General features: G+C 40.3%; 3 protein-coding genes across 3 annotated transcripts in view; all 3 read right to left on the reverse strand.

Moving 5' to 3' along the window:
• LOC135077809 (uncharacterized) overlaps positions 1–19489 on the reverse strand; it is a 40034-nt gene extending 20545 nt beyond the window's left edge. Inside the window, exons 1-6 of the mRNA XM_063972355.1 lie at positions 19456–19489; positions 10318–10412; positions 7712–7862; positions 6779–6984; positions 5846–6278; positions 2443–2625 (exon numbers count right to left, since the gene is read on the reverse strand). Of these exons, the coding sequence (XP_063828425.1) occupies positions 2443–2625; positions 5846–6278; positions 6779–6984; positions 7712–7862; positions 10318–10412; positions 19456–19489 (1102 nt within the window). The remainder of the gene's footprint in view (positions 1–2442; positions 2626–5845; positions 6279–6778; positions 6985–7711; positions 7863–10317; positions 10413–19455) is intronic.
• On the reverse strand, positions 380–10336 carry LOC135077817 (ATP-dependent RNA helicase ddx46-like). Its single transcript, XM_063972361.1, has 6 exons — positions 10249–10336; positions 7712–7862; positions 6779–6984; positions 5846–6278; positions 2443–2625; positions 380–387 (listed from the first exon to the last, which is right to left on the reverse strand). The coding sequence occupies exons 2-6, from the start codon at positions 7860–7862 to the stop codon at positions 380–382; spliced, it is 981 nt and encodes a 326-aa protein (XP_063828431.1). The 5' UTR covers positions 10249–10336.
• LOC135077829 (uncharacterized) lies at positions 17670–21053 on the reverse strand. Its single transcript, XM_063972367.1, has 4 exons — positions 21045–21053; positions 20797–20986; positions 20717–20752; positions 17670–20517 (listed from the first exon to the last, which is right to left on the reverse strand). The coding sequence occupies exons 1-4, from the start codon at positions 21051–21053 to the stop codon at positions 19085–19087; spliced, it is 1668 nt and encodes a 555-aa protein (XP_063828437.1). The 3' UTR covers positions 17670–19084.
• Between the last annotated feature and the right edge of the window lie 2371 nt (positions 21054–23424).

Below are 23424 nucleotides of genomic sequence, written 5' to 3' on the forward strand. Positions count from 1 at the left end.
ATAACAAAAACCGATAAAGACAATTTAATGAGATCATATAACTCAAGATATATAGTAAACAGATTCGGAGTGCCACAAGGAAGTGTGCTTGGGCCTCTTTTATTTATTATTTATATAAATGACATAATAAACGTTACACGACATAGGTCTATATTATTCGCAGATGATATTTCTATTATTGTGACAAATGACTCCAAAGATGGTTTGACGAAGCACGAAACTGAAATTAATAATACACTAGCTAACATTATTGAATGGCTTGACAATAATAATCTTAAAATTAATTTAACCAAGACCAATTTTATTCAATTTAATAATTTAAGACAATGTAATTTAAATATTTCATATAAAGACACATGCATAAATCAAGCTAACACAGTTAAATTCCTGGGGATAAATGTAGATGAGAGTATGAATTGGAAATTACAAGTTGAATCAGTATGTGACAGGGTTCATCGATTCGTGTACGTTCTAAAAAGACTACGCCACATAACAGATCGTAGTACGATACTTACCGCCTATCATGCATATGTCACTTCTATATTGCGCTACGGGTTGATTCTATGGGGAAATAGTGTAGATATACATAGGGCATTTGTTGCACAAAAGAAATGTGTTCGTGCAATATTTGGTATACCACCCTACCAAACATGCAAACCGCTCTTCAAAGAACTCAAGATATTAACATTGCCAGGCCTTTACATATTCGAAATTTGCAAATTTGTAAAAAATAATATTGGTCTTTTTTATAAAGCTCGTGATGTCTATCATGGAAACAAGAAAAATCCCGATCGACTTGTGTTGCATTTTTCTCCTAGGACTGCACTTTACATGAAAAGTTGTTTAAATATGTGCATAAAAATTTACAATAAAATACCAGAAAATATAAAAACATTAGGACCAATATTATTTAAAAATAAATTGTACGAATGGCTTTTAGATAATAATTTTTACGATGTTAAGGAACTAATGAAATGATTCGATTTACCTTAATAATATTACTATAAAATAATAATAAATTTAAAATATGACTGTAATAAAATAATGATAGCAATGTTTAATATGACCATAATAATTGACTACTTTAATAAATGTGTTATGACATTATAATATGACTATGATAAAATTGAGTTATTAAATTTCATAACGTTATAATAATATTATATAATTACATTACTTATTATTTTTACATGCCATACCATGGCGAGACATGTGGATCTATTTTATTTTTTACCAGCAAATGTACCGTGTCTGTATGTAAATAAATGATTTTGATTTGATTTGATTTTGATTTTGATTTGATTTGTATTAATTTGCTCACACGCAGTAGGTACAGTGTTGAGTCTCTAATAAAATTGTAATGGCCGAGTGCCTCAGATTAAGTTTAGCCGAGTGCGGACCGAATCGATAATAGGCAACACGCACAGATGTAGCGCCATCTATGGTTCGTTATATGAATTTGCTTGTACCGACTCCCGGTATAAAGTAATTCAAAGAAAAGGAGAACCATAGATGGCGCTTTACAAACAGTTGCTTAAATAAATAGATGGCGCTAAATATATTGGTTTACAGGATTACTAATGTTTGACCATAAAAACTATCTGCGAATTGCGATTCGCTCATTTGGCAAAAAATAATTTATCAAAACAACTTATTGCAAAATTTTAATTAGAAAATCTCGTTTTTGGCATATTATTGTTTGGCCATGTTACAATGAGGGTTTTCGCGAATGAAAGATCCGCTAGATGGCGGGACGTGGATGTGGGGTCTGACTGCTGCGTGATTGGTGGATTTTGACATTATCTGTCAATGTCATGTCAAAAATAACCAATCATGCAGCATTTGGACCTCGCGTCTACCTACGTATTGCCATCTGGTGGATTTTTCATTCGCGAAAACCCTCATTAGGCCCCTGTAGCCATGCAGTAGCGATTCTCTCGCTCGGCGGCCGTTGCCGTGGCACATTTATCTTCGGTGGCTTGTTGCTTACAACAGTACAGCCTAATCACCTTTGTATTTTGAAAGGCTAACGTCCGTTTTCACCATTAAGTAATCCCTAATTTTTAAGTGACTTCTATGGTAACATATAACAAGAATTTTGTTTTCATAGGGATAACTTAAAAATAATTATAATAGGTGGGATCGATGGTGAAAACGGGCATAATTACAACGATCCTATGGCTATTTCATTGACAGACCTTTGACAGTCGTAAGTTAAAGTCGTATAGATCGTTTCATCCACAAAGACACGGTACGAAGACGCGCCGAAGCGCGAGGTGCGGGGAGTTTGATCCGAGCAATCCGAGCGTCATTCATTATTGTATTGTGCGTGTGCACTCATGGATACTTTAGCATGTACCAATAATTAACACTCAAACATTAGCGGAAGAACGGTGGCGCGCGTCTTCGAGGATGAAACGATCTATATTTGTCGTGTCTCACCTTTGAGCTTCTTGTTGGCGAGCAGCGAGAAGAGCACGGCGCGCTTCTCGTCGGCCGAGTCGAGCTCGAGCAGGTGCGCGCGCAGCTTGCGGCAGCGCAGGCTGGCCGCCTTCCAGTCGCCCGCCTCGCCCGAGAAATGGTAGCAGCCCGCGCCCACGCGCGTGAAGTTAGCCGAGCACGGCTCTGCGGGGGGAACGATCACGTAAGTTTCATAATCTAAAATTATATAAAAGGAGAAACTGACTGACTGACTGACAGATCAACGCACAGCCTAAACGGCTAAACGTAGGCACTTGAAATTTGGCAGGGACGTAGCTTAGGTACCGTAGAGGTGCACTAGAAAGGAATTCCCGAAATTCCCACGGGAACGAGAAATAGCGGGAAAATCCTTTTGTATGATAAATGTAAACCGCTTAAGTAAGACGCTTGAAATTTGGTATGCAGGTACCTTAGTAAACTTAAAGCTTAGTTACAACAGGATATTGCAAAATTCCCACGGGAACAGGAGTTAGCGGGAAAAAACATTTGTATGAAAAAATCTAAACCGCGTAAGATAGATGAAGGGGGTGAAACGGAATCCACGCGTACGAAGTCGCGGGCGGCCGCTAGTCTACTATATAAAAATAAGTTAGTTAGTTAATAGGGTTTTCCTTCCCGACGCTATAACTCCAGAACGCACGAACCGAATTCCACGGCTTTTCATTCGTTGGAAAGGTCTCGGGCTCCGTGAGGTTTGTAGCAAAGAAAATTCAGGAAAATTTAACAAACGAAAATCCACGCGGGCGAAGCCGCGGGCGGAAAGCTAATGCCACATATAAATACACTCAGATCTGGATATTTATTTGCATCACCATTATGTAAATATAGGGTAAAGGGGAATTATAAAACGAGCGACTAAAAAACAACTTTGCGACTGATGATGGCATACTGTTTTAATACCTTGAGCGGTATGAATTTGAGTAAGCGAAAAATTTACCAAACTAACGACGAATATTGATCAATAATAAAATCCAGAACGAGCTTACAAAATGTGGGTTTTGATTATTACATTTCAGACATAAAAATACTATCCGGGCGACTAAATTACTAAGTGAGCGACTAGAAATACAGAGAGGGCAACTTTAATATGAAGATACATTAGATTTTTCTAATTGAGGTTTTACTGAACGAACTACAAAAAAGTTAATTCAAAGCAAAGTTTTGTGAGCTGCTTTATTAATGATTATTGGTTACTGATATTATATTTGAGGTCTCATGTTTTTTTATTTTGATACGCTTTATTAATGAAAACTACAGATTGTTACAGCGCGCGAATTCGAATCGGGGCGGGTGACTGTCCCGAATTTTTAACAAAATATGTATGCAAACACGTTTTGGGTCTAGCAATTCGGCTCAAACTAACAACACCGCCACTGGAAGCAAAACTGATACCTATTGGACAAAAAAGAAAACGAGGCTGGCCCGCTAAGTCCAAGCCAGCACTTATCATACAGTGACGATGAGTAGGTAGAGCTCCTCAATCCTCATAGCAGGTACCAATGAGCCTTATTAATAAAATTACTTTTTTTTTGGGTCGACAGAAGCGACTTATTTTATTTTGTTTTTTTTTTTGTTGATTCGATTTAAGAAAATACAAATTTATTTCATTTTTAATAATACATTGTTTCATTTGATTACCTACCCTTAAATTTTAATGATTTATTTTTTTCGCTACTAGAATAGTGTTCCGTCAAATATTTATTTCATAAGATCATTTTTTATTTAAATGTGGGCTCATAATACGCTGCTCATAATAGTATTTTTCAAAGTAGTTTTTGCATTCGAAACACTTCATTAAAGTTCAAAATACCACTCAGTATAAAAAAAGCATTTGCCAAATATTGAAAAAAATGCAGGACCTAACGTTGACACTCAATCAAATATTAGGTCGCTCAAATATTATGAAGCTTCTCATTTTGTATTTTAAGGAACTCAATTTTTTTTTGTAAGTTGCTATTCTTTTGATTTTTCGTCACTCGCACTCAGTCGCTCACTTAGTAATTCTTTAGCCCACATTAATTATTTTTGACACTTACAACATAAATTTACAGTCACTCGTTTAAATACTACCCTAGGGTAAATAAGTAAGTAAGGCTTATAGCTAAACATCTGGACGGTCTGGTGAAGGTCGCGGGAGGTGCCTGGATGCGGGCGGCGCAGAACCGGACTTTGTGGAAATCCTTGGGGGAGGCCTTTGTCCAGCAGTGGACGTCATTCGGCTGAAACGAACGATAGCTAAATATAGATTATTATGGACCCTGTTGGGCACTGCAATGGGAAGAAAGAGTTTTGATACTAGTAGGTACATCTCTAAAAATTGCCTGTAAAAGGATGCACTACTTACTTACTTAATAGTTATGCCTTCTAAGTACAGTTGTTGAGAATAGAGTAAAAGATTGAACATGGTAATTTACTTATTTACACAAGTAGGTATCGAAATATTTAAACTTTCACAATTACTCACTAAAGACTATCCTTGAATAAACCCACTCAATTTACTTCGAATAAAGGATGTTTGTTTTACCCAATACAGGATTCGGCCTCGTTATGGAAACCTAAGTCATGATGAGTAATCACAAATGACACAATGGCTGGTATGCAAAATGTTGCAACGCAAGGTCCTACTCACGCTGGCTTATGTAATCTGTTTACGACAGCCAGTTAATCTCATGATATTAACAGAAAGTTACTTGGTGGGCGAACGAGATGCCGGACTTTCTCCGTGACATTCAAAGCGTTCTCAGGTATTTTGCAACTAAGTTAATGCATGTACTCCGATTAAACGATACTTTACGTATTTAGGTAAGACAAGGATGCGACCAATTTATAGGAACAATGTTTTCAGCACAAAACATTGTGGTTTTCAATGTTATCAATATGTGGCTGGATAATGTCAATTTGAAAAATCAAATGTACTAAGATTTGGTACGGAATAAACTGTTGTACCTACATTATAATATAAGAAACTAGCTGACCCGGCGAACTTCGTACCGCCTTAGCGTAGAGATTTTCTTAATATTTTTTTCCGTAAGAACCATCCTTGGACTTCCACAAACATTTAAAAAAAAGAATTATCGAAATCGGTTCAGCCGTTCACACGTGATGCCGTGACAACGCGAAACGGGTTTCATTTTTATATATATAGATTACTGTGCCTTGCGTAATTACCTACTATGCATTATGTACTTTCTATTGTAGAAAATTCAGTAGTTTACTTACTTACCTACCAGGTAGTCGAATGGTAAACGTAAGATAGGCTCGCGAAATAAAAATGGAAGTACATGTGACTTTAAGAAGAGAGTAGGTAGAGTTTGAAATCTACAATGCATTTTCGAAATAATTAGTTTTAAAACATAGAACTTACCTGGCTTAGTGTCCTTGCCGACGACGAGGTAGTGCACGGCGTCCTCGAGCTTGCGCAGGCGCTTCTCCATGAGGTCCACGCGGTACACCAGCTTCTCGATGGCCGTCAGCAGGTACAGGTCCGTCTCCGACACCTGCTTGGGCGGCGTCGCTGGCGCGTCCACGCGGTCCGCGGCCGGCCGCTGCTGATGCTGCTGCTGGTATTGCGACTGCTGGTGTAACGACTGTTGGTGTGGCGGCTGCTGGTATGGTGGCTGCTGATGCGGCGACTGCTGGTGTGGTGGCTGCTGATGTGGCGACTGCTGGTGTTGTTGCTGCTGGTATGATGGCTGCTGGTGATGCTGCTGTTGATGCGGCGGCTGCTGGTATAGCTGCTGCTGGTGCGGTGGCTGAGGCTGCTGCAGAGGTATGGGCAGGTTTTGAGACGGCGGCGGCTGGGGATGGATGCCTTCGTTATTAGAAGTAAGTAAGAAGTTAGGTACTTTTAGCAAAAATGTTTGCAAGCTATTGTGATTTTTTGGGTATACGAGTTGGTACTACTTCAACTCCATATCTGTGACTTCAACTCACACATGGCGGACTTGTTGAATAGCTAGCTACTGCGGAGTGAATTTTCCAAGCTTACTTACCTACTACAAAAATCGAAGTCTATACTCCATCCTAAGTCTACTCAATAAATGATGTTAACTGGCCGTATTTCGGGTCTGAGTGGAGCGTAAACTGAGGGTTGTTTTATATTTTGTTTCCGGGAGCATGATTGTATAATGTAATGTTATAAAAGTAAGAAGTCATAGGACCTAACGTCGACAGCAAGCTATTTAATACTGTGTTATATAAGGTAAAAACTACGTTAAGTTAATTTGTAATGTAACATGCAATAAACAGTTTGAATTTGAACTTTAAGACAAGTAGGTAGATTGAAACGCATACTCACATAGCTGGGCTTGAACTTGTCCTTATAGGGGTTGGGGGGCCTGTTGACGATTTTGCCATCGGGCCCCGGGGCGGGCGGCGCGGCCTGCCACTCGTCGTAGGGCGCGTAGGCCGGGCCCTGCTGGAGGGCGGGCGGCGGCGGCGGCATCAGGTCCATGCGCTCCGACACGTAGTAACCCTTGGTTGGCGGCAGAGACATTACCCGACCTGCAAATGTAATATTAGTAGTTTAAATGAATGTAATATTAGGAGTTAGGGAAAGATTTTTTGAGCTGCACAAAGTAAGTATGAACATTAAATAAAACAGATATAAGTAGATAAGCATAAAGTCATGGGCTTTAGTACTAAAGTAATTGTATTTATTAAATCCCCTTTCTATCGCAGAATACATAACACATCAATTTGTCTCATTTTAGGCTAGGTAACAGTGTAATAGCCGTAGTAGGTAAGTAAAGAGCTCTAAAAACCAACTCACTTTATTGCACACCAAAGAACAGAACAGAAAGAAAAGGAACACATAAGGTACAACTAGGCGGTCTTATCGCTATGAAGCGATCTCTTCCAGACAACCTATGCAGAGGACAGTTACATAAAACAAATATGAAGGGGAAGGCGTCATAAATAAATGGGATTGAGTTTGAGTTTTATTCAATTTAATTAGGAATACCATCAACATCTTTTCTTAGTAACCTTAGTATGTTAGCATTCCTGAAAGGCAAGGATTTTTTGTTAAACATTGTGTATAGATAGGTATATCTCGAAAATACTTGTCAAGATAAATTTTATTTATATATTTTTGGAAAACATTACCTACAGTTACAATATAATTTAACTTGGGTGCAGTAAGAAAACACATCAACCAATTAAGTTTCCACAGTTAAATATACACATGAAGTTGGGCAAACCAAAGCAAAGTTTATAAATGATGACTTACCCTGCCTCCCGGTTGAGCCCGGCGCGGTGGCCCAGTCTTCCAGCAGCGAGCCCCAGAGGAAGGGCTCGCAGGCGTCGGTGGAGGTCTCGTTGGACGCGCGAGCGCTGCCCAGCAGCAACGCCGCCGTCAGCGCGTGACGGAGCACCTTCATCTGCGGGTGATTTGGGTTAGGTTGTGTGTGTTATGTAACTGCTCCATATTTTATATTTACTTATAATGTTCTTCTTCCCGCGACCTTTACCAGATCGTCGGTCCACCTAGTAGGAGGCCTGCCCACGCAACGTCTTTCAGCCCGTGGTCGTCACGCGAGAACTTTTTTGCCCCAACCGGCCATCGACTCTACGAGCTAAGTATGTGCCCCGCCCACTGCCACTTGATTTTAGAAATTTGGGCAGCGCAGGATCGTTATTATGGAAAGCCTTGTGGGAGGCCTTTGTCCAGCAGTGGACGTCATTTGGCTGAAACTAAAGCTAAAAGAAGTGGGCTGTAAATGGGCTTTTTCGAGAACCATTGAAGTAGCATAGGGTTTTTAAGGTTGTTGTAATCTTCTTAAAAAGACATTATCCAAATTCAACAACACTTAATATAACCATTGGCGCCAATCTCGGGACCATAATAGGGGACCATAATACATATAATATATTACCTACCCTACGTCACTTGATACTAAGATAGCTCCATGGCAGACGTTCAGAAAAGTTGTGATAAGCTTGGAACAATTATTAATTAATAAACTCCGATTGGGCCGAAAGTTAAAAAAAATGGCTATTTCCAGTGGAAAAAAAGCGGGTCAATTTACGTCATTTTGATACAGATGGCAGACTATTAATATTTGTACAACGCCTATACCTTGATATAGGTACACACGACAGCACATCAAGCTACCCATTTTTGTTGCATACTCGCCCCTATTACAACTGCACAAGAACCCGCAGCGGTTACGTTGACGTGCCGTCGTCCGTACATACCTATAGGTTACCTTGCGGGTGTTATTGTCGCCAATCCTGACCCACTTATAGTATAGTTAGTGTCCAAACATTGAGTCAGCGTATTCGGCACGCGTCGCGTCCGCGTTACGTCGCGATGACGCGCGTTACGTAAGCAGCGCCGGAGTCGATGATGCGGGCAGCCGCGGCGTTTGTGCAAACCACTAGTTGTTATTCGTGACAATCGTGACCAATTTCTTTTTTTAACATATTTTACGATCCAATTACCTACTTATACTACTTAATAACATTTGTGCCATATTAACCCTCCCTATCATCTATCTACCTTTCAAAAATGTCGAGTCAAAGTTTATTTTTATTTATTAGGACAACCAACAAGATAAACACGCATACATGAAATTACTATAACTAAAAGTGCTTAAAACTAAGTGCTGTTTATTAAAATTGCGATAAAAAACGATGCATGTACCTAAATATGGGTAAACTTTTTAACTTTAGTTTACTGAAACGACTTTGACACAGCTTTGGTAGCCTAGAATTTCGATTCGGTCAATCAAAAATTTAAAACGTTACTAATTTAATTTGTTTTGCGTTTTTGTACTACTCGCAACATACTTATTCAGCAGAACCTATTATAACTACCTACATTTAACGTAGATATAAAGTTGCGCGCGCGCAGAGAAAGCGCAAACAAGGATCTTTCCATCCGTTCGACGACACCAGTAAAAATAAACTCGCGGGTATCTCCACGAGAATACCAGTTTTGTTTCACGCAACTCTACTTCGGGGAAATTATTTAATTTCATTTCATTTCACAATTTTGTTACTGGAACCAAACGGAATACCAACCTTCCGCTTACAGGGAGAATGAAACAATCAAGCGGTTTCTACATTAAGTAGTTACTACGAAAAGAAATCATATCAATACCAGCGCCTATTTGTGAAAAAATGGGTTATATTGATAAAGGTACCCTATAGGGGTTACCTACGCCATATCGAATGACAAATGATCGAAAATCATAATATCGAATACGTTTCATCGAATGATCAAAATATCGAACGATCAAAATATCGAATGCTCAAAATATCGAACGTTCAGAATATCGAACGATCAAAATATCGAACGATCAAAATATCGAACGATCAAAATATCGAAAGTCGATATAGACGTTTTTATTCAATTTCATCTGATGAAGATGGTAGGGCTAGCTGTAAGGAATAGGTCAACGACACAAATCGCCCTGAGTATGAAAGGATAAAATAAACCTAGAAGTTACAGGTAGGTACACTCGTAGATATCCTGGAACGTAGGTGCGGCCATAACCAGTTCTGGATTACACACGCAATAAATATAAAATCCATTATAGGGTTTCATTGATCATAGCTTATCTGACTACCTACCTTCTATTTACTTAAAAAACTTTATTCAATAACGATTTCATCAAATAATTATGTAAAATAAAGTTATTTCAATTAAATCCATTGCTCGTAACCACCAAATAGACAATAAGTATTATTAATTTAATAATTCTAAGACTTTTTTTAAATAACTACCGTTACTTTACGATTATAAAATACAAAAACACTTACCTTCTACTGCTACACGGTTCAAAATAAACGCGTAATCACCTCACTTCACTGGTCACCGGACGTTCTCACCGCGCGACTCTTGCGCACCGTCTGCCGGACGCTGAATGAGACGCCGAAGCACGCCGCGATGCCGTCCCACGGTGCTCGGAGGTGGCCCGGTGGTGCTGAATTAAGTAAATGCACGTTACATTCATAATGACGGAATTCACTCGTATTTTACCCCTACAACTGTGAAAGCAAGTTTATTGCGATTACTTTTTCACGAGAACTCATCGTAAGTTTATCGTAACCGCCGGTATTCAAATGAAAGCGAAAAAAATAACCCAACTACCTCCACGCCTCCACCTTCACAATGACGGTGTATATTCATTTTTACCGACATTAATTCGTTTTAAATTTGAACGATTACTTACGAACTAAGGTATTTTGAAATGTAGGTACTTATAGAAGAATAGAAAATCTTTATGAAGATAGGTAAGGCAACAAAAGAGCGAACATTATGAAAGTAGCGATTTTGCTGACAACGAAATTCGCAACTTTCACACATTTAATTTTATTTCGATTTTTAGCAAATGTGGTACATGATGGACTTGTTTGGAAAAAAACAGAGCGGAAGCTTTCATATTCTGCACAATCTGATTCATAAAGTTGATCTGCAGACATGACACGCATAATAGCTGACTCACATATAATATTTTACCAAATTTTAACAGAATTCTAGGTAACATTATTTTTTGTTGGAAAAGGAATTGAATTTCCAATCTATACTATCTATACTAAACTGTTATACTCATCTATACTAATATTATAAATGCGAAAGTAACTGTCTGTCTGTCTCGCTTTCACGCCTAAACCACTGAACCGATTTTGATGAAATTTAACATAGACATAGTTTGAGTCCCGGGGAAGGAAATAGGATAGTTTTTATTCCGATTATTGAAACAGGGACGCGCGCGATAAATTTTTCTGTGACAGACTAAATTCCACGCGGGCAAGCCGCGGGCGGAAAGCTAGTATGTAATTATGTGGGCCATTCTTAAATTTGTGCCAATTTTTTTTTAAAAATTAAAGTTTTTTTTTTAACTTTTTGCGATGTGTATCGAAAGTATAAACCAAAAGCATACTTTTGATGTATATGGACAACCTTAAAGCCCTCGGAAAGGAAACAAAATAGCCTACGTAAACACGGCTGTGACACTGCATGACATGGATGTGACAGTTTTACATTTTTACTGTAAATAATAATATTTATGTTGTTAAATTTATATCATAATAGTTTAAATTGATTAACAATAAAATACACTAAATTCGTTTCATCAACAAAGGTGTTATTTGGTAATATGTACTTTTTTCTGAACATCCAAAAATTTAATTAAAATTGAGATCAAAAATACCGTCAGGTAGTTAATATATCTACTAGATAATAAAAAAATTGACTTTTTACTATTGGCATTATCTGATCATGCTTCTGATATGCTACCTACATGGTTTTGATATGATAATATGCTTAACAAATTAGTAAATCTTAAACACAGTAGGTACCTAATTGAGTATCAAATGAGATTTCTGTAGGATTCACATAACAGTTGGTTTTGACAACTTAAACATGTTTCATAGTCACCGTACCACTAAAAATATGGTTAATAGCAATTCCTTTTAAAACAACTCCGACCACCTCTGCAGGGGCTTTACCGGGAGCTGTCTCAGTAAAATTTGATATTACTGCAGAAATAAGAAAGTGCAATAATTTTTCCTTCGTGCCATCTAGAAAATCATACTAGCGAAAAATAAGTACACTTATTAGAAGGCTACTCCTAAAAATTGCACAATACATAAAATAATTTAGCAGAACAACAAAAACTATTAAAATAATAAAAATAGAATGTCACAACCACGCGTTGTAATGTCACGACCATGTACTTAAATAGTTTGCGGTAGTGACACATTTTTAATACCATGGCCGTGACAATTTGGAACGTGTCCGATATATCCAAAAAACTATCTGTGAATTAGCAGATCTTGTGCAATTTTCTGAAACTATACTGCATGAGGTACATAATTATGTTTTATACAATAGCGTGACATTGATACCTACCTTTAAAAACCGTACACGGGATGGACGTGTTATGGTTGTCCCTTTTTTCAAATAAATAGGAAACAATTTTTTGCGGCTCACTCACTACGTTCAGCCATTTGCAAATCTAATAAGATGACAATGTTACTGTTCTAAAAAAACTTAGCAAGGGATGTCAATATCAAAGATAGTTTTTTACCGAGTTACGCATATTTAAAGTGGCGCACGTGGTTGTGACACAAAAACTGCTCACACAATGTTTGGTGTTCAAAATCAAAAATGGTAATTATTATTGATATAAATTTTTAACAGTCTTATATAACATGTATTAATCTTGCATAATTACTGTAATATTTATCAAAATAACATAACATCTCTTCAGAAAAAAATATTGTATGTCCAAATCCGGGAATCTCACACTACACGGTCCGTGACATTTTGGACTTGTAACTTTTTTTTTATATTCTTCTAATAGTTTTATGATAAAAATGATATTGAGCCTAGTTAATAGAGGTTTTTTACTAAGTAAATTAATATACAGTGCACTGATTTTCTTTAAAAACATATGCTATTCTTACATCTCACACAAAAATGCGTAAGAATAAGAATGGCCCATGTAATAAATTCCTAAATATAAAAAGGCAATTACTTATTTAAATGTGCTACACTGACACCGTTGTAAAAAGATTTTCATTACAATTAGTTACAAATTAAATACATTGATAGTATTTCTGTGTTAAGGTAATCAAAATATCGGAAACAGGAAACAAACTTTCTAGGTGATCTATAGAAATTGTTGTTTTTTCGTTCAAGCAACAACAGGTATAAATAAAATTATATTGATCTCTATTGCAATGGAACAGAAAGAACGTTGTTGATCAACCCGCGCTGCTGACTGCGTGTATGCGCGTGAGTGGATTATGCAACCACTTTCTTCACAAGGCCGCGAGGTCGTAGACTCTTCCGGAGTAAAAACAAGACGGTTTTTACATTGCAAGTCAATTATAAAAATATTTTCAATGTAAGGTCATAATATTCAATTCAAATTCAAACTATTATATTATGACGTGTAGATACAAATCGCCTGGAAACCGAATGCCTAAGGCTTTTAACAAACATATGTAAATATAGCTAACACATGCAACAACAAAACAAGTTCACGTCTATAAATGAAGACGTAAAAAAATACTGTCGATTGGCTGATAATTTTCGAGCTACAAATAACCAAGTGTACTTACCATCTGAGAAATTACACTGCATCTCGTTTTAATCTTCTTAGGTGACTAGCTTTTCTTTTCTTCGACTATAAAAAGGGCAAGTGGAATTCGTGATTCAACTGGATTTAATCAAACATTATTATTCCGCTCCACTTATTCACAATACACTATGGCCGACGCCCTTGTCAAGCTATTCGTAACCTTTTTTATTTTTTTTACTTCCTACCCTCCGGTGTCAGATTTTTTTTATCACAGAGTACCTAAGTACCTAATTAAAATCTCGGTGTACAACTAAAATTGGTTGGCAATTGCCGCCAAAAAAGATATGAATGATGAAAAATTATGGAGATTTTTGGCAATTGCTGCAAAAAAAATTGTGAATGATGAAAAATTATCTAGATTTTTCTGCGTTAAATATTAACTGCCTAGGGTTTTTATGATGCCGTTCATAAATTACCATGAATAAAATAAGTAACTAAATGATGGCATAGAATATTATTAGATCGGGTTAGTGTAAATTAATATCCTAAAAGTCAAGGAAATAAAGCCAACATGTCGCATGACGAGCGCAGCGTTTGGAGGTTGCGCAAGCGCCGCTTTCGTTACAAGGTCGAGGCTTCGGCGGCATTGCACAACTTCGGTTATACCAGACGCAGACATTGCTTTTTTCATTGGCTACTACCACGACTACCCAGGCTAATGTTACGCTCACGCCTCTCTCGAGGATCGTATTTTCAATTGGAAAAAACTACATAACCACTGTGCCGTGTGGGGACGGCCGTAAAAGAATACTTTTCCCCACCGCCCACAGGAGGCGTGTCGTAAGAGGCGACAAACTCCTGTAGCACCGGACGGGCAGCAGCGTCTGCGTGCGAAACCAAGTAAAAAACTGCGATCGCCAACCCGCCTGCCAAGCGTGGCGATTAGGGCAAAACCCTCCAAATGGTGGCACAAACAAAAAAACGGCCCCTAGTCCCCGGCGGCCCCACTATCCCGGACCACGGTAGCGGTCACGGTAACGGTGGGGCAAGGGGTGCGAAGAATCCCCGGGGGATGCCAAGCTACCAACACCGACGACCTCTGGCCCTGGCAACCTATAACGCTCGCACACTGCGTACAGACGTGAAGCTAATGGAACTCGAGGAAGAATTGAGCAGGTTACGGTGGGATATCGTAGGATTATGTGAAGTCCGAAGAGAGGGAGAGGACACCATAATTCTCAAATCCGGAAACCTGCTCTATAACCGGGAGGGCGACCAGCAGTCCCAGGGTGGTGTCGGGTTTATCGTCCACAAGTCCCTTGTCAACAACGTGGTCCAGATCGAGAGTGTTTCGGCGAGGGTAGCGTACCTGATACTCAGAATCACCAAACGGTATTCGCTGAAGGTCATACAGGTATACGCACCGACCACGGAACACCCCGACGACGAAGTGGAGACTATGTATGAGGATATTTCCAGAGCCATACATAGCTCCCGGTCCCATTTTACCGTTGTGATGGGGGACTTCAACGCGAGGCTAGGTAAACGAAGCGATAATGAGCCGAAAGTGGGGCAATTTGGGTATGGAGAGAGGAACGCACGTGGCCAACTGGTGGCTGGCTTTATGGAGAAGGAGGGCCTCTTTATGATGAACTCCTTCTTCAGAAAGCCAAAACAGCGAAAGTGGACATGGCTGCATCCCAATGGCGCTACAAAAAATTAGATAGACTTCATCTTGTCGACGAAGAAGCATATATTCAATGATGTCTCTGTGATCAATTCGGTCAAAACAGGAAGCGATCACCGAATGGTAAGAGGCACATTGAATATCAGACCCAAGCTCGAGAGATGTCGACTGATGAAGTCTACGCTCCGCCCAGCGCCCATCCAACTCCAAAACCCCGAAAGCTCATTCGAAACGATTTTGCAACTCGAGCTGAACTCGAGTTGCAAAATCGTTTCGAATGCCTAGGAGACTGCGAAAATGTGGACGAATACAATGACAGGTTCGTGGAAATTGTCCAAACGACTGGGTCTAAGTTCTTTAAAACCCGTCGTTCAAAAGGAACCAAAAAGATCTCTGACCTCACCAATCAACTCATGGAAGAGAGACGGAACTTGGTTTTGCAGTCCTCTGAAGATGCTGCTCAGTATCGGCGCCTTAACAGACAGATCTCCAAGTCTTTGACTCGCGACCTACGCCAATTTAATACAGACCGTATTAAAGAGGCGATTGAGCGAAACAAAGGCTCTAAAGTGTTCGCAAGAGATCTGTCTGTTGGCCAAAGTCAACTGATCAAGCTGAAGACAGAGGATGGCAGAGCCATTTCGTCGGGGCCGGAGATATTGGAAGAGGTTGAGAAGTTCTACGGACAATTATACACGACTGTACGCGCACCTGTCACAAATCTAGCCGAAGACCCAAGAGCTAGACTGACCCGACACTATACCGAAGATATCCCGGACGTCAGTCTGTACGAGATTAGAATGGCTCTCAAACAGCTGAAGAACAACAAGGCACCGGGTGATGATGGAATCACGGCTGAGCTTTTGAAGGCAGGCGGAACGCCGGTACTAAGGGCTCTTCAGAAGCTGTTCAATTCCGTCATCCTCGAAGGAAAAACGCCTACGACATGGCACAGAAGTGTGGTGGTACTCTTCTTCAAAAAAGGTGACAAAACCTTGTTGAAGAATTATAGACCCATCTCACTTCTGAGCCATGTCTACAAGCTGTTTTCGAGAGTCATTACGAATCGTCTCGCTCGCAGGCTCGACGACTTCCAGCCTCCCGAACAAGCCGGTTTCCGAAAAGGCTTTAGTACCATAGACCACATACATACGCTAAGGCAGATTATACAGAAGACCGAGGAGTATAATCAACCACTTTGCCTGGCGTTTGTGGATTATGAAAAAGCCTTCGATTCGGTCGAGACCTGGGCAGTGCTACAGTCTCTCCAAAGGTGCCAAATTGACTATCGATATATCGAAGTGTTGAGGGGTTTGTACAAAAACGCCACAATGTCGGTCCGCCTCCAGGATCGGGACTCGAAACCTATCCAGTTGCAGCGAGGGGTAAGACAGGGAGACGTCATATCTCCAAAACTGTTTACCACCGCCCTGGAAGATGTCTTCAAGCTTCTGGACTGGAACGGATTTGGCATAAATATCAACGGCGAGTACATCACCCACCTTCGATTCGCGGACGATATCGTAGTCATGGCTGAGACCTTGGAGGATCTAGGCACAATGCTCGATGGCCTCAGTAGAGCCTCTCAACAAGTGGGCCTCAGAATGAACATGGACAAGACAAAAATCATGTCTAATGTCCGTGTTGCACCCACTCCTCTGAAGGTTGGAGACTCTACACTCGAAGTTGTTGACAATTATGTATACCTGGGACAAACAGTCCAGTTAGGTAGGTCCAACTTCGAGAAAGAGGTCAATCGTCGAATCCAACTCGGATGGGCAGCGTTCGGGAAGCTTCGCCATATACTCACGTCCGAAATACCGCAGTGTCTTAAGTCGAAAGTATTTGACCAATGCGTGTTGCCAGTGATGGTATACGGATCTGAGACGTGGTCGCTTACTATGGGCCTCATAAGAAGGCTCAAGGTCACCCAAAGGGCGATGGAGCGGGCTATGCTCGGAGTTTCCCTGCGTGATCGAATCAGAAATGAGGAGATCCGCAGGAGAACCAAAGTAACCGACATAGCTCGCAGAATTGCTAAAATCAAGTGGCAGTGGGCGGGGCACATAGCTCGTAGAGACGATGGCCATTGGGGCAGGAAAGTTCTCGAGTGGCGACCACGGGCTGGAAGACGTAGCGTGGGCAGGCCTCCTACTAGGTGGACCGACGATCTGGTAAAGGTCGCGGGAAGAGCCTGGATGCGGGCAGCGCAGGACCGTTCATTGTGGAAAACCTTGGGGGAGGCCTTTGTCCAGCAGTGGACGTCATTTGGCTGAAAAGAAAGAAGAAAGAACATAACCACTGAAGTGTAAATGACCTAAGTAATTGCTCAAATGTGTTAAAGATTTGCTTTCATAAATACTTACTGCGTTATATGAACAGCGACCGCGGTTATGTCCGCTTTGGGAATGACTCGAGCCCTATTTCATTAACGTGGGGGAAATAAATAAAATGAAAAAATATAGCATCAACAAAAATATAATAACAGTTCTTACATTTCTATGATAATAATATAAATACGTAAGATACGTAGTACCACTAAAAATAAGTATGTAAGATAAATATGATAAATGAATTATATTACAGTTCTATTTTATTTACGAACGAACTTTAGTTGATTTATTAACAAAGTATGTTGTGTTGTATGTTATGTTGTAAGTTATGTTGTATAACTTAAAATTGCTTTTAGAATAATGCTTCTGAAAAATCATTTTTTATGGAGAGATAGGTATCTGGGAGAGCTCGAACTTCTGCCTTTATTAGAAACAGTAAATTAATGACATGAATATATTACTACATACATCTTACAAGTATTACTAACTAAAGGTACTAATAAAACATGCGCTATTACCACTAAAGTAGTAATCTAACAGTAATGTAAACATATTATCAGAATCATTAACAAGATATTGTACAAGACAGTTATGGTTTACTAAATAAAACCTTTAAACGACTACAATACAAATTCTTTACTATTAACAAGGTATTGAAGCATTCCGCCTGAATCAAAATACCTTGCGATACTAATGAATGTACAAAATTGAATTATTTACAATGAATAGGTCATACCCACTTAATAATACATTTAAATGACATTGTAAAAGTACAAAAAGGTTTACTGCATTCGATTCGATGCTTAGGAACCTATTATAATTATGTGTACATTACAGAACACACTTTATTTTTTCGTCTATGTTGGGGCACCTTTACACAGGGGAAGACAAAGCCAAATCCTTACGACCCTTTGGATTAAACATTCTAAAACATTAGTAAGTAAGACATAAACGAACGCTCTACCACCACAATGGACTGAATGGACATCTGAAATATAACAGTAGTAATAATTAATTTTAATAAACTAAATAATGCCCAAGACTAACACCCATTTCTTAGTAACTTCATATTTTTCTTTTCTTTAAAAATGGTAACAAATAATCTAAACTACTCTTACTATTATCTACCACAACAGTAAGTTCTACAAATATCTAAAAAAGAACCAGGCACCACCGAACCCGTAACGTTATGATGAATAGCAAAAATATCACAGTATAATTGATTTCACTATTATCATTCTGAATCACATTGAATTGAAGACTACGTACTAAGTTTTACGTAAACAAAACTTATTTCAGTTGATCAATGTATTGATTTGTTTGAGATCGGAAGTTAAAAGACCGGTAACATGCTTAGGAACTTTTACTAGTAGGTACTTTCTTTTTACTTACATTAGTAATAACTTAACAGCGATGACAAACCGATGATAACTTTCCAGCAATGACGTCTAACGATTTCTGCTGTAACTAAGATTTGGCAAGTGCGGAGTCATAAATATCGATGATATCATTCCTAAGGAGGGTTCATCGTTATTTTGTTAAGATCACAAGGGTTTATACATTGGAACAAATAACAACGGACTAACGCGTTGAGTCCTCAACTTTCTAGGATCAATGCTAGCAAAAGAAGAAGGCCCCTCACTTCTCCACCCATCCATTGAGCTATAGGACAGTCTAGGGGCAGACGGATGCATTACATACCTTTGGCTTTCGTGAGGTTGAGTAATAAAAACTGGACCCTCAATAGGAGTTCTTGTTCTAGGACGATTAGACCCAGGATGAGGATGCCTCATGCCTTTGTGAACACGAGTGAAGACTTGAGGCTGTCTTGTTTTAGGATTGATAGGAATTGGAATGTATTCCACAGGAGACGGAGGCCGTTTCGGCGGCGTAACTTTTTTCGTAGGAAAATTACCTTTGGTTTTTGGTAGAAACTCAGGATTGACCATTGGGTTATCTAGATTGATTGGAATATACTTTACCGGAGACACTGCGTGTTGAGTGGGTTTCATAGGAATTTTTGGTGGAGTGTTTTTCTTCCTTTGTTTATTTTGCTTTGAAACTTGTGAAATTTTCTTCACTGGTACTGCAACATATTCGGTTGGAAGTTGCCGCTCAGTCAAATGGACGTTACTAACAGGCATCGTCATCATGTTGCTGAAAGACATGGTCATTGGAGGAAGGGGACTTTGTTCATCTGAAAATTCTGACGGAGCCTTGATGATCGGTGCATCGTACTGTGTTATTACTTTATCACCCTGACCCGATGAATAATTAGGATTGTTTTCTAAACCAACAGATTTCTTCGATTCCGTTTTACTTTCCTTGCGATAGTTTTGCTGCGAAATATGTGGGTAATAGGGACCGTTTGAAAGTTCTCGACTGTAAGAATTCTCGTCATTATTTATGGGACTGGTAGTATCTGGTAACGCATATAGTCTATAAATTGCTGTATGTTTATCAAGGATGCTAGAAAATGAGATATTAGTCTGTTCTTCAGATGTTGTGATATTTAGGTTTCGTCGATCATTATCTTTTTGCGTGCGGTGGGGCACTCGCTCCGTGTGATGGTAAAGGTTCGATAGACCGTCAGCGTCGGCGGTGGAGCCTGGTAGATTTTCTTCTCTAGATAGTTTCGGGTATAGCGGGTGACTTTGAGATTCCGGTCGGGTTCGTTCATCCCGAGCGCTCACCGCTTCACTGATATTCTTTATTGCACGATCGAAAACTTTAGGTAGATGGTGTCGGTCTTTATAATTTAGCGCCTCGTTAAAATTTTGTAGGAGTAGAGCGTTAGTATTCAGTAGTTCGGAATTAGTGGAATCCGGCAATGTACAGTCTCTATTCGGTTCAGCCGGAGAAACGTCTCGCTGGTCGGAGTCGGGGCCGGCGTCGGGCGCTAGAAGTACACGGTGAGGTTCATGTGCTCGGCCGCCGCGGGGTTGGTGGCGTCGTGGAGCTCCTCCTCCCCGCTGCCCTGCAAACGTACACTTAATATACTTCGCTGGTTAAATTCTCGGTCGAAGGTGTGTCTCGGGAAACCGGGAGCTTCGTTGAGCTTTTTTCCGAAACAACTCAAATATACAGTTTGAATATTTTTTGCATGTGTCGGTTTTAAGCCCTATGGTCTAGCGGTAAGGACTATACAGCGGAGCTGGAGGTGTCACCGCGCCTACCTTGTGTGCGGGCGGCGCGGGCTCGTCCCAGCTGAGCTTCTTGACGCGCGCGGGGATGGTGTGCGCCGGCCACGCCACGCCCGAGCGGCCGGCGCCGCGCGCTCGTAGATGGTCGCTCATGAGCGCCGCGTCGCCGTCGCCGCCCGCGTCCGCGCCGTCCGCGCCCGGCGGCAGCGGCGCCACCTTGCTCTTGTTGGGGAAGCGCTGCGACTGCCGGCCCGGGTCTACGGAAAGTGCAGACAGTTGTGAGCCTTTTGGACCATCATACCTCTGCAAATTGTGAAAGCAAAACTGGTTAACTATACAAAGCTTGAAAGGTAAATCTTACTGGCAGCATTGTTTCCGTTATGGTCAGCCCTCAGATCCAGACTGCTCGTGGAGTTGGCCAGTATGGTGCTGGCTCCGGCGCTGACGCTGAGCAGCGAGCCGGAGCCCCCGGCGGCGAGGAGCGTGGGCCCGGCGGGCCCCGCGAGCCCCGCGCCGGCGCTGCTGGGCGGCGCGGCGGGCCCGGCGCTGGGCGGCCGGGACTTCTCGTGGGAGACGTATCCAGCGTTTTTGCTGTGGACCGTCTCGCTCGAAGATTTTCTTCGCTTGCTGGAAGTGATATGACCGGTAGTGAGTTGGTGTGTTCCATCGACGAATGAAACACATTACATAAAGAAATTATAACCAAAGAAGAATCTGACTATCGAATAAAGATGAAACTGAAACCTGATATGACTAATGAGGAGCAACAAAAAATGTGTAGTAATCTTTCGTCAAGCTCGAATGTCCTGTATGAATCGAATCCATATGAGGGAATCGAGTCCAGGATGTAGCGTGATGTGAAGCATAACCCCCACCTAAGCTCCTGGCAGCCGTGACGTCACATTCTAGTACGGACGGGCCTCAGATCATAGAAGGGACGGGCTGACGCGGGGAGGTGTCCGGGCAAGCGGGAGGGAGAGCCGCAATCCACTGGGATGCGCAGGTAGCTCGATTGGGATACATGGCTCGTGGCGCCCTCTTTGTCAATGTTTTGTTAATATTTTGTATAATGTTTTTTTATTTTTTTTATTTATAATGTTGGTTGGAGAGGCGCCCGCTGAAAACCAGCGTCGGGGCACGCGTGCATGAAGGCCGGGTAGCAGAGAAAATGGCGAAAATGAGGTTTTCATTTTTCATTTTTGAGGTACTAAACAGTAAAATTAAAGGCTAAGATTTTTATTGGGCATAGTTGAGGATATTTTTTAGGGCTATTAACGGATGGAAACACGATTTGATGAAGTTGACTCGATAGAATAAATTCCCAAAGTTACCTCTATTCGTTTTCTATTTATGGTTTTATTTTTAAAATAAGCGATTTGAGATTCTAAATCTTTTACTAAACTAAAGTTCAGAAATAACTTGAGGGCTTTTAACGGATGAAATTTTTATATTGCGTCTTATTTAGTTACTATGTTAAAAAATGTGGAAAAAATCGTCCATGACGGCTTGGACAATCTCAATCAGTCGCGCGGTGGCGCTTACGGAGGACGGACGCGTGTCAGTTTTTTGGCCGTGACAGTTCGCGATTTGTCAATATTTTTGACAATGATGACTTTGATGAGTCACAGTATAATAATATCAGTGTTACTGGAGAAAGCTTAAATTTTTGATAATTAAGAATTATCAATTTTGTCTACCTATTGAAATTTAAATCGTTCGCATCCTTTTAAACGAAGACTCTACTCATGATACATAGTACATTCCTCAAATATGAGACAAAACCAATGAGTTAAAATTACATTTTAATAGTACCTACATACAATCGTCTTACACTCTTTAGAAGAGCACACTGACACAAATAAATAATAAAAAATACTGTCTAAGGTCTGTAGCTAAAGGTCTAAGCTGTAAGATAGAAGAATCTTCTAGCCAAAAAGATGGCAGATGCAGCAGATGTCAACGGATTTAAAACTGGAGTTCATATGACTCCTTCTAGACTTGAGTCTCTAGAGCGTCCCTTCCTCCACCATGCGTAAGAATGTTTCAAAAATACTGTCTAAGGTCTGTAGCTAAAGGTCAAAGCTGCAAGATAGAAGAATCTTCTAGCCAAAAAGATGGCAGATGCAGCAGATGTCAACGGATTTGAAACTGGAGTTCATGGTGACTCCTTGTAGACTTGAGTGTCTAGAGCGTCCCTTCCTCCACCATGCGTAAGAATTTTCACAAAAATACTGTCTAAGGTCTGTAGCTAAAGGTCTAAGCTGCAAGATAGAAGAATCTTCTAGCCAAAAAGATGGCAGATGCAGCAGATGTCAACGGATTTAAAACTTGGAGTTCATGTGACTCCTTCTAGACTTGAGTCTCTAGAGCGTCCCTTCCTCCACCATGCGTAAATGTTTTCCAAAAATACTGTCTGAGGTCTGTAATAAAAGTCTAAACTGCAAGATAGAAGAATCTTTTAGCCAAAAACATGGCAGATGCAGCATAATATCAACAGATTTAAGACTGGACTGGCACCACCTTGCAATGTCATCCTCTCATTGTTATCTGTAATGTAAATTATTTTTAAAATGTATTTAAAAAATAAAATGTTCGTTTTATTATTTCAATAATCTGACCTCTCAACTCAACTACACTACACAAACACCTTTGTTCGCAACTGTACTGACGAAACCTCGATATTATACCGTTCATTTAAGATGGCAAGCCTTATGTATGGAACGGTTCGCTTTTTTGTAACC

Source organism: Ostrinia nubilalis, chromosome 2, assembly GCF_963855985.1.
Source record: "Ostrinia nubilalis chromosome 2, ilOstNubi1.1, whole genome shotgun sequence".
Taxonomy (NCBI): domain Eukaryota; kingdom Metazoa; phylum Arthropoda; class Insecta; order Lepidoptera; family Crambidae; genus Ostrinia; species Ostrinia nubilalis.